This window comes from Pituophis catenifer, unplaced genomic scaffold (genome assembly GCF_029215685.1).
Source record: "Pituophis catenifer annectens isolate HBS135680 unplaced genomic scaffold, rPitCat1.0.hap2 SCAF_3, whole genome shotgun sequence".
NCBI classification, from domain to species: Eukaryota; Metazoa; Chordata; class Lepidosauria; order Squamata; family Colubridae; genus Pituophis; species Pituophis catenifer.
The window spans coordinates 178,177,307-178,189,137 of record NW_027256883.1 but is presented as its reverse complement, the minus strand read 5'-3'; the positions used below and the strand labels follow the sequence as shown (position 1 = coordinate 178,189,137).

Genomic DNA, 11,831 nt, shown 5'->3' with positions numbered 1-11,831 from the left:
AGGAGCCAAGCTGAAGTGTACATCCGCGCAGGCGCTGTAAGAGGAGGCGAGGCCTAAACGGAGCTTTGTCGCGGGGCAACTGAGAAGCGGAAAGGGCTCGTGCGCGGTCCAGGATGGCCGGCCCGGGCTTAGTGGCGGGCGAAGTCGCTGTAGATGCGTTGCCCTACTTCGACCAGGGCTATGAAGCGCCGGGCGTCCGAGAAGCGGTAAGAGTGGCGCGTCGGGAAAGGCGAGAGGCGGGCCGGGGTCCAGTTGCGCCTGTCGGAGGAGCTAAGCTAGTCGCTGTCCGCTTTTCTCTCAGGCCGCGGCGCTGGTGGAGGAGGAGACGCGGCGCTACAGACCCACCAAGAACTACCTGAGCTACCTGGCGACGCCGGACTACAGCACTTTCGAGGTGAGCGCCACCCGTGTTTCGCGTGGGATCGGGCCCCGATCGAAGCCGGGACGCCCTTTCTGTCACCGCGTTGCTCCCGCCGTTCAGGAAGTGTAACGACGGCTCCCTAGTTCGATCCAACGGAGTTACGCGTGAATTATGGGAGTGGGAGTCCAGCCCGTTACGGGAACACTAAATTGAGGAAAGGCCTCTTCTTGACACCGTTTAAGAGTCTAAATTTTAGACATTCCATAACACGAGCGCACAGAAGATACTGGCTGGGATGGAGGGAGTGGTGAAATATGCTTGATTGAGTTGTGTTTATTGACACTTTCCCTGATGCAGGTTTGCTATTTAGAAATAGGAGTAGTTTTGATCTTGCCCACAATTCTTGTTCGTTCTTTCTTTCTTTCTTTCTTTCTTTCTTTCTTTCTTTCTTTCTTTCTTTCTTTCTTTCTTTCTTTCTTTCCCTCTCTCTCTCTCTCTCTCTCTCTCTCTCTCTCCCTCCCTCCCTCCCTCCTTCCTTCCTTCCTTCCTTCCTTCCTTCCTTCTTTCCTTCTTTCCTTCCTTCTTTTCCTTTCCCTTTCCTTTCTTCCTTACAAAAATTTCTGATAAAAACAGATTTTGTAGGCATGGTGAGCGGGTAAGAAAGGGACAGTAGTACTTCCCCCAAACATAATATACTCTGCAGAAATGGTTGCGAGTAGAAGAAATGTAATATTACCATTCTTCCGTTGCAAATACAAAGGGCAGTTTTCAAAGTTTCTCCTTATTTGTGTGGATGTGTTCTGTGTGCAATATCTGCAGTGCTTTAAAAAGAAAATTTCCATTAGCAATAGAGTGGACCAGATGGAATGGGATGGAATGACCCTGTCAACATCATCAAGATTGTGCTGCAGAAATTGTACGCCTCTAATTTCTAAATATCTTACCAAAAAAATCCCCATAACAGATCCATTTGCAATGTTAAACTGTAACCTAGAACATGTGGAGGGACTCCGAACCAATTTAGACATTTCTGAAAATTGGAAAAAAAGACTTTGGAATTGCCACATTTATTCTCAATTGCAGTATCACTTTCATAGACTAGAATAAGTATGTGTCATATATCTGAAATGGACTTTTGACTCACAAAAACTGTTAGTAATGGTTTAGTAATAGTAAATTCTACTTTGTCCCCTAAAATTTACTTTCTGGCAAATTGTAGAGGATTATAATCTGCATTCATTCATCAGACGTTTTGTCTCTTGCTAAGAATTATATTTTCTAGTTCAAATAATAGACTTCAGGCCAATAATTTGTGAAGTGCATGTTGGCAAATTAGCATTTCTTTCACAGGGTTTTTAATTTTAGGATATTTCTCCATAGATAGTATTGCTGTTTGGTTTGTATTCATCTGGTTAGCTATGAATGGATAATTCACTCTGCATCAAATTTAAAACTTTGGTTGCAGAGATAAATGTATAAATGACATCCTCCAATTCTAATTAAAGAAAAATAATTCCACAAATCTATATTTCTGAATATGATGATCAATGTATTGCCCAAGAAGTGGTAAAGTTTATAATCCAAAACCTCTAAAAGATAATGAGGTAAGACTGCTATACATGTATGTCTGTTGATAATGTGTTGATTATAATCTTTTGCTGCCTGCTTTTTTTGGATATAACTAATTTATCTTTAATTTGATTCATAGACTGAAATAATGAGAAATGAGTTTGAACGCCTAGCAGCCCGACAGCCCATAGAATTACTGAGCATGAAAAGGTAAGGCTAGCTATATATAGATTCAGTGTCTGCATCTATGCTAGGGCAAAGCGTAAAACTAAAATTTGGGGGGATGTTTTGAATTTTTAAAAGCTAACATTTTACTTCTTGCCTCATTATGACAAGAACTAGGCAGTTGTCAATAATTCTTTTCATCTTAAAAATTAACATAATTGTTTTGGGAGTTACAAATCATTAATATATGAAAAAAGATGGACATATATTTTACAAATATTGACCTTTGGGAAAAAAAAACAGACAATGGGTCATTACTTCTGCTGGTATAAGCCCTGGAATCTTCAGGTATTTAAATTATGTTTAACTAGGGTTTCCTGCCTGAGCAGAGGGTTGGACTGGAAGACCTCCAAGGTCCCTTCCTATTCTGTTCTGTTCTGTTCTGTTCTGTTCTGTTCTGTTCTGTTCTGTTCTGTTCTGTTCTATTCTATTCTACTCTACTCTACTCTACTCTACTCTACTCTACTCTACTCTACTCTACTCTACTCTACTCTATATACTCTACACTCCCCTTACAAAACAGATACATTTATAAGTTTAAATCTTCAAAATAATGGGTTATCTATCAGTTATACTCTAATGAGATACAATGGTTTTTCCTCTCATTTTCATTACAGATATGAGCTACCTGCACCCTCCTCTGGGCAGAAGAATGATATTACAGCATGGCAGGAATGTGTTAATAACTCAATGGCTCAACTGGAACACCAAGCAGTTCGAATTGAAAATTTGGAGTTGATGTCGCAGTATGGCTGCAATGGCTGGAAAGTATATAATGAGTAAGCTGTTTGTTATAGCCTTAGTCATTCTTTGAAAAGGGTTATCTACAAGACTTGGTATTTCATTTCCATTTGGGGGAGGCTTTATTTTTTTTGGTAGTAAAAGAATGCTGTCAAGAGACTTAATTGGTAAATTAAGTTTGATATGCAGTCACTACATAGCTACAAGTAGTTCTTGTTTAGCAACTGCCTCTTTTAGTTATCTTGTGCAGTTAACAGGGGCAATGAAAAAGTAACTTTATGATCAAATCTTGCCTTTTTGACCTTTTCAGGTCAGTAAAGCAAAGGTAAAATGAAATAAGATCGTAATGTCTGATTCCAGTTTTGATCACCAACTGAGGATTATCTATTCTGCTATTCGCTTTCTAATGGAATGGGAAACACAAATTTTCTGTTAAGGCTGAAACCTAATAAAAGTTGTCCTTGACTTATGACCACAATTGAGCCCAGAATTTATGTTGCTAAGGGAGACATTTGATAACTGAGTTTTGCCCCATTTTACAACCTTTCTTGCCATACTTGTTAAGTGAATCACTGCAGTTGTTAAGTTAGTAACATGGTTGAATCTGGCTTCTTCATTGACTTTGCTTGTCAGAAGGTCGCAGAAGGGGATCATATGATCCCCGGACACGGCAACCATCATAAACATGAGTCAGTTGCCATGGGGATGCTGCAATGGCCCTAAGTGTGAAAAGCAGTCATAAGTCATTTTTTTCAGTGCCATTATAATTTCCAATAGTGACTAAATGAACTACTGTAAGTTCATGACTGCCTGTACTCATTTCTTTGTATCACACACTGCAGCATATGCAAAATAAGTTTGGTAACTTCCTTTAATAGGTCTGGTGTTTTTACCACTTTAATATTTTTAGTGTCAGGTTTAAAAGATGGCAACATTAACAGCAGTACATATAAAAAAGATTTGGGAACTAAATTAACATAAGCTCTGTTTGGTTATTTTATCCAGGTAAAATACTTTAAATCATAAATATTGAATGTTCAGTTTTAATAAAAATGATCCCCAGTCTGGCACTAAGGCTTCCCATGGACCCATAGACACCTTTGTTGGAGCTGCGATCTTCTTGATAAGCATTTGTACCACTGCAAAGTAGCAAAACCTACTACTTTACTTAAACACCATAAGTTTGTATTTGCAAAAGGGCCTATGCTGTTCCATATAGCAGGGGCTATAAATCTTACCATAATACTACTATTCCATAGTAGATCCTTTTCCTGTTGGCCCCATCTTCAGATGACGAAGTCTGGTACTTTGAATTATTGTGAAATAATACTTCATTATTTTTCCTTTTTATATTTGAATAATATAATGAATTTGTATTTTTGTCTGCTAATTAGACATTTAGTCCACATGATTGAACAGGCACAGAAAGAGCTGCAAAGTTTAAGGTAAGAACTGCTTTTGCTTTCAGCAGAAGAAATAAGGTTGTGGAATTTGTTTGCATCATTTTTATCCTCATTGGTAAATTAGTTTAAGTTGAGCAAAAATTTTCTTGGCCAGAGATTCCACCAGATTCCCATTTATGTAAGGAATACACATAAATGAAACAATTTATTTACTTATTTTCTATAGCTGCCCATATCATCCTAGTGATTCTGCGAAGTAAAACAAAAATACCAAAATGTATACAGCATCTGAGAAAATTGTCATAATAGTTGTCTGTATAATCAAGAAACAGCACCCATAACACATTAGGAGTCTCGGGGTGGGCACATAGCCAGGTTTTTTAAAACAAACTGAGTCAGGGCCATTTTGGCTTTGAAGGAAGGATGTTCCAAAGGATAGGAACCAGAGCAAACAAAGCATGGTCCCTGCTAGCCATCATTTCTTGGCTGGCAGGACTCACAGCATTGCCCAACCTGCTGTACTGATTTAGATGGATAGAAACTATTGGGAAAAGATTGTCCCTTAGTTAACCTAGTCCCAAGCTATTTAGGGCTTTAAAGGAAACAACTAGAATCTTGAATTGCACCTGGAAATGCCAGTAACCAATGCAGCTCACACAGTAGTGGTGTTACACGTGTTGCATATCCAATATTATTCACTATCCATATCAATTGAAGCTTCAAATGTTCTTTAAGGATAGCCCTATGTAAAGCATGTTGCAATCCAAATGAGAGGTTATAGGTGCAGGGGTGACTGTGAGCAGAGCCTCCTGGTCCAGGAATGGGTACAACTGGCGTACCATCCAAAGGTGTGCAAAGGACCTCCTAGTTACAGCTGTCACCTGCTCTTCAAGCATGAGCTGCCACCTGGTCTTCAAGCATGAGAATTCCCTTCTTGTACATTGGGTCTATCCTGGACAATAATACTGCCATCGATTAAGTCTTGCTTAAGTTAAGTCAAAGCCCATTGCATCCTATCCAGACCCTGACAGTCTCCAGATACTAGGATAGGATATTCACCACATCACTCGGAGAACCTGGGGTAAAGATATAAAGCTGGAGGTCGTCCTTATATTGAGGATACCTCACCCCAAACCAACAGATTGCCTCACTCAGTGGCCTCATGTAGATGTTGAATAGAGGAGCAGAACTGAGTCCTGAGGTAGCTGATAAAGTAGAAACCGTAAATTCTATCTCCCTATCAACCCCGACTGGAAGCAACACCAAAGGAAGGAGGAAAACTAGCACAACACAGGGCCACCCATTCCCAGCTTCCAAAGCCAGTCCAGAAAAATACTATGATTATTAATTGCTACTAAGTGTTCACGTAAAGCCAAAATGGATGCACTACCCATTCTGTTCCCACCAGAGGTCATCCATGAGCACTATCAATAAAGTGTCAGTCCTAAGCCCTACCCTGAATCCTAACTGAAAAAGATCCAGATAATAATCTTCATCCATAGTCCTTTGAAGTTGTCCTGCGACCACTCTTCACAACCTTCCCTAAAAAGGGAAGGTTGGAAACTGGATGAAAGACGTCCATATTAGTTGGATTCAGTGAAGGCCTCTTGAGGATGGGATGCACTACTGCCTACTTAAAAAGCAGCAGAACCACTCCCTCTCTAGTTAATAACCATCCAGTCATGTGTCCTATCATGCATAGTCTTAGCAATCCAGGAGACATGGATCTAACACTGAAGTGACCAAACTAGGGTCTGCAAGGTTCAACTGGCTCAAAGTCCCCCTAGATAACCATACAAAACCTGGCCCCGAAGCCACAGATTCTGCTTATGTTCCCAAATCCATAACACTACCACTTCTCAGATCAGGTGCATTATCACTATTATGTGTTAGGCTCCGGATGACTTGGGTTAGACCCATGGCTGACGTGACCATGAACTCCTGAGCTGTCTCTGACCCTACTCCCGAGGAAAGCAAATTAAAGTCCCCAAAGACCATAAGGAGAAATTTTATCACCAGCCCAACCATAGTGTCAAGAAGCTCAAGCAGGGAGGTTGGTACGCAGCAGGGTGCTGGTACAACTGATCCCTCTTAGATGCCCAACTTAATAAACTGTGTTTCTTGCCCAGCAATCTGAAAAAGGGCCCCAAATATCTTAGACAATCTCTCTCCCTCCCCCCCCACTCCCCACTCACACTGGTACAATATCTGGAAATAGGCAGACATATCTCAGGGGACACACACATACCTCCTCTCCCAGCTAGATTTTGGTAATGAATGCCACATTGGCCCTTTCATGCACAAGTAAGTTGTGAGTAAAGGTGGCTTTATAACAGACTAATCTCTTGTTCACTAGCATCACTAGTTGTTCACAGCTGACAACCCAGAGCCTTGAAAGTCTGCCATCTGCCCAAGAGTGAGCTTGGGGCTGGAGTGTGCAGTAACATAATATACCTGTGGCTTGGATCCGTGAGTGGCCCACTTCCCACCTCCCACCTCCCATCATATTTTCTCCTCCCATCATTACTGGAACCTTACAACCTGTCTTGATGAATAAATAGTCCTCATCCATTCTCTGGTAGTCCCATCTATTTCATTCCACAGCCACTCTGCTGATAGAGCTACTTCTTCATTGGTGCCACTCCTTTCCAATGCCTCATCAACAGTCTCTGCCAAATACCTGGAATGTTTCCCTTGCAAAGCAAGCAATCTGTAGACTTGGCAGTCAGCAATCCACTTGCCAGCAGCACCGGCTCCAATCCAGCCACCATTGCTGCTGGCTTCAATCCCCTATGACCAGCTTTCCAACTCCAAACAAAGCAAATGGCCGTCTGTCCCTCCAAACAACTCTGTTTCAGGTCGCATAAGATATAAGTCATATGGGTCAGAGAGTAAACCAGTCCTGTTCTCTGCTTGGGTGACGATCTCAAACGGCTCTACCATAACTTAAACAAAAACAGCAAACCTCCAATCTTTACAACATATTAAAAATCATCTAGCAACAGCACCCATTCAGTCCATATGTATGATTTCCATGATGGTTAAAAAAAAGTTAGATTTTTGAAACTCCTTTCTTAATGGATAAAAGTTTGTTTGCAGTGTATTTAAAGTTGATGGAAAATACTATACTTTCATTTATTAGGATATAAATAATAAATAGAATTTATAAATATTTAAAATAATTTATATAAAATTAAAATAAATCTTAGGTGCTCTGCATCAGGGTTGATACAATAGGGATCTTCATTCTGTTGTAATTCAGAGGCATAGCTACACAATGATAGTCCAGAATTATTGCCATGCTCTTCTGGTTAACACATCTAGAATCTAAAACTATCCTGCTTTTCTCACTGTGAGCATTGTGAGTTGCTCCAAGTGTATCCAGTGAGCTGTTTCATTTTTATGATGTCATTTTAAAGACCTGTGTTATGAGTGTTTGTAATTCTAAGGATTATTATCTTAAGGTATTGGGCTGCAAAATAAATTACTATATAATTCATTATTCCATTTTCTTTCTTCCAGAAAACACATCCAAGACCTTAATTGGCAGCGGAAGAACATGCAACTCACAGCTGGTGCTAAACTTCGTGAAATGGAGTCCACGTGAGTAGTTTTTCTCACTAGTATTTCACCTACTTTTAAAACAATTTCTGCAGAACTAATGAAGTAATCTGTTAAAATGTAACTGGGTTTTATAAAATATTTCCATAGAAGTTAGCAATTGCAAGATTTTTTATTTTTCAATAGTCACTTCCTCATATTGGAAAAAAAAAATATATAAGATTTTTTTGAAATTCAATATGGAGCAGATTATTGGAGCTTAAATGTTTACAAGATAACTTTTCCAAGTTACCTGATGTGTGGCATGCCATGACATAGCGTAGTTTATTTGGTTCCATTGGTTATCCAGCCATTATAATTTGTTAAACATGGCTTTTTGGCTTAGCATAATTTTTAAATCTTGGCAATTGTGACTTGGTCAACAATTAGTCAACATAATTAAGCAAGCAGGAGTTGTAAATCCCTGTTTCTATGTATTAACAATTCTGTGCAGTATTAAGGCGGTTATCTTTTCACATTGTCCCTTATTATCTATATTTTCCTCCCATCAACAGCCATGTTATTTCTGTCATCTCAGGTGAAGCTCTGTTTGTGTTAAGCACATCCTACTAACTAATATGCTATTTTGCACTCCTTTGCTATCTTTCTATTTTATTGACAATATGGTATTGCACACCCCCAAGATGAATATTCTTTCTTTCAGCAATAAAACTAGCACATTCATTTATAATGTTTTTTTCTTTCTTTTTTTCTAGATGGGTGTCCCTTGTCAGTAAAAATTATGAGATTGAACGAACAATTGTGCAGTTGGAAAATGAAATTTCTCAAATTAAGCAGCAACATGGAGAGGCAAATAAAGAAAACATCCAGCAAGACTTCTGAGGCTTGCTTTAGTTTATTGTTGCTAATACAGCATTGCCTGAAGCGTGTGCATAAGTGAAGATGATTTCTCTATGTATATAATGATATAGAAGTCGTCACCTGTGTGATTCATGAACTTTAGCTTAATAAACCGATTACAAAGTCCAAACCTCTTCAGAAGATTTATTAATTTTTCAGATTTTTAGCATGGACGGATTTATTTTTATGAAGGATTGTATCTTTTTTTTAAAGGAATACAAAAATAAAAAATACCAATGTAAATTGTCTAGCAAGAATAAAGCATCATAGTTGAAAAATCCTGCGGCAAAATTTATGTTGCCAGTGAATGTCAAAATACTTTCAAATGTCACAAAATGGTTAGCAAAATCTAAAAGATGGAATAATTTACTTAGATTTTATATTTGCTCTTAAGCAAAAAAATAGATTATGTCTGCATTAAATACAAATATGCATAGTGGCAGCAAATACCTTTGTTCTAAGTGTCAAGACAATATATTGGATTAGTACAAATGGTATAATGGGATTTTTAATGTACGATTTCTTAGGAGTTGTGGGACATTGGTTATTTAATTTGAAATACAGTTTCATATTTGAAATAAAAATAAAACTTGATTGGTTTTTCATACTTTAGATGCAATGAACAGATTTTGTGTTTGGACTCTATTTAATGGACTAATGAAAATAAAAGTTTGGGTTTCACTGCAAATGATATTCATATCAGTTATATATTTACATAACTATATGTAATGTATAAAAATATACATTAAATTATCAGATGGCAAGTGGTCTTTTAAATTAACATTTTGCTGCAAATAACTTTGTGTTATTTATTCTGTTATGGAAATGATGCAAATTGACAAAGAATTTAGATTTAGTAAATATTCCACACAGTACTTAAAAATCGAAACATTTCCTATCATAGTAACATTAATGGTGAATTATTGATAATGGTAACATGCTCCCAGGTAATTTTAGGACACAGAAATATAGTAATGGTGCCAGAAGGTGAAATTTTCAGAAGATTGTGTTCAGTTGTATTGTGCTTAATGAATGCAGGTGAATCCTGTGGCAAATCAGGATTTCACTCTCATAACATAGTCGTTATCTGTAGGAAAAAGTATCCAAGATAACTACATACATGTGTGGTAGTTTCTTGCTTTAGAATCATAATATACTGTCATAATATATTGTCCCCAGTCTTTGCCTAATTACAAAATTTGTAGTTTTCTTTTAGAGTAATGGTCAGTTGGGATTCATTTGCAGTTTCTGCAGCAGTACAGTAGCTGTTTGTTTACTAAATATGAGTAGTAATATTGGTTTCAAACTGGAAGTGGAATGAACTCTCTGTCAAAGCACTTATTTCTCTTATGGCAGTTTTCTTTATGAATTTTCTTTATCTCCATTCTTCTGACTAAGAGATGGAGCACAGGGTACTACAGAAGAAATTATTTCTTCAGAGCTCTTATATAGAAGCATTTCTTTCTAGTTCATTTTTGTCCTTGCTTCTAGGATCTTGCTGATGTTGTATTTTTTCATCTATTAAAATCCACTTAGCTACATTAGTAGCTTAATCACCTAACCAGTGCCAAGCCATCTTTTCACAGTTCCTTTTCCAGGGCTTTCTTAAGAGCTTGAGGAATTTTAATTCTCCATCAGCACTGCCTGCATAAGCAGGAGATCTGGATTTCACTTTCTTAAAGCTAATACTTCCGCAATCCAAACCTCAGCCACGGTTCTGCAAGCAGAGGCATAAGTTGCAGATGTTTGTGCACGTGCCATTTAGCACAAAATTGGAAAATCAGGATTAAGTTAGGAAAGAAATGCTACCATACTGCATAGTGAGGTGTGACAATATTGGTTTATTTCCAGTTATGTCCCTGGATCCCAAATGTGTTAAAAGCTTTGTTAGAAAATATGAATGGTGAATAAATGCAGTATAATTAGGAAGTGCACATATCTGCCCAGAAAAAGAATCTATAAACTGGTGGTAACGGAAGCATTTTGTGGAACAGATAGAGTGGAAAGCGGGCTTCTCATAAGGTGTGCTTTGCAATTGGTCATGATTTGTGAACTGACAAGAACAGAAATTAGGCTGTTGGTTTGAGCTCTGAGCTTGGCAATTTGGTTGCAAATGTTTCGTCACCATTGAGGAGATATCATCAGTGCGCTTTGAATTGTGCTCATCTGTCAGAACACTGGCCTTTAAATACCTTTTTATGTTATGTAAATTAGCATCAGTGTTGTTTGTTCAGATACTTCTGAGTCATGCTCTGGTTTCGGACTGTTGATTGGTTGGCTGTTGACAGTTCAAGAACAGAAATGCCACACAGCCATTTTGCAAGAATGCAACAGATCAGCCTTAAAATGTTATACTATTTGATCTACAACATCTAATTAATAAATTGCTTCAAGTACAATAGAAAAAATAAGACACTATTGCTGGGCTTCGAATTGATTAATTATAGTACTGCTTTGCCATGAGATTTATTTTGTTCTTTATGGTGCAACCTTCCAGATCCCCTGACAAGCACTCTCTCTTTAATATTATGAAGGGTGAACAGTCCACAAAGCCAAATGTCATAGCCACTGATATATAACAAGTGAAATAAAAGCTGTTTATGCATTTTTTAACATTTAAAATAAATATGCTCTAGGTATTTCCACTAAAATATAATAACTGAAATTTTCAACAAGTAAAAAGCTAGAGGATACTTGCATTGATACTAGACATGATGTTTGTCATGATTTCAGTTCTACTATCTTAGGGATATTCCAATATCCATAATAAGGTTGTCTAAAATCAGATACAAGATCCTCACCAGTGGTGAGGATGATCTATTTTGGAGAATGAGATTAGAAAATTAATCTATCTAATAATTATTTTTCCTACACCATTCAAGCAGGGATGCTCAGTCATAGGTTCAGCCTGATATATTGCTACCATTTTAATGCTATGGAATTTTTTCTCTGACATGCAAGACTTTCATTCTTCACCTAATTTCCATCGCTCTTCTCAGTCCTTAGAAAAGCCCCAAATAGGGTTGTAAAGGAACCTTTCCAATCTTACAAAGCCAGAGATAACTATTATT

The 11,831-nt window shown here is 37.9% G+C and overlaps 1 protein-coding gene across 1 annotated transcript; it reads left to right on the top strand.

Moving 5' to 3' along the window:
• Nucleotides 1-9,372, top strand: BCAS2 (BCAS2 pre-mRNA processing factor). Its single transcript, XM_070939859.1, has 7 exons — nt 1-206; nt 302-394; nt 2,070-2,140; nt 2,773-2,934; nt 4,291-4,341; nt 7,822-7,902; nt 8,616-9,372. The coding sequence occupies exons 1-7, from the start codon at nt 114-116 to the stop codon at nt 8,740-8,742; spliced, it is 678 nt and encodes a 225-aa protein (XP_070795960.1). The 5' UTR covers nt 1-113; the 3' UTR covers nt 8,743-9,372.
• The last annotated feature ends 2,459 nt before the right edge of the window (nt 9,373-11,831 follow it).

Bases quoted from the DNA above. Each gene is read 5' to 3' on its own strand.
- BCAS2 (XM_070939859.1), top strand. From the start codon at position 114: ATGGCCGGCCCGGGCTTAGTGGCGGGCGAAGTCGCTGTAGATGCGTTG. The intron at 207-301 runs GTAAGAGTGGCG...CTTTTCTCTCAG, and splicing joins CGCCGGGCGTCCGAGAAGCG to GCCGCGGCGCTGGTGGAGGA. The intron at 2,141-2,772 runs GTAAGGCTAGCT...TTTTCATTACAG, and splicing joins GAATTACTGAGCATGAAAAG to ATATGAGCTACCTGCACCCT.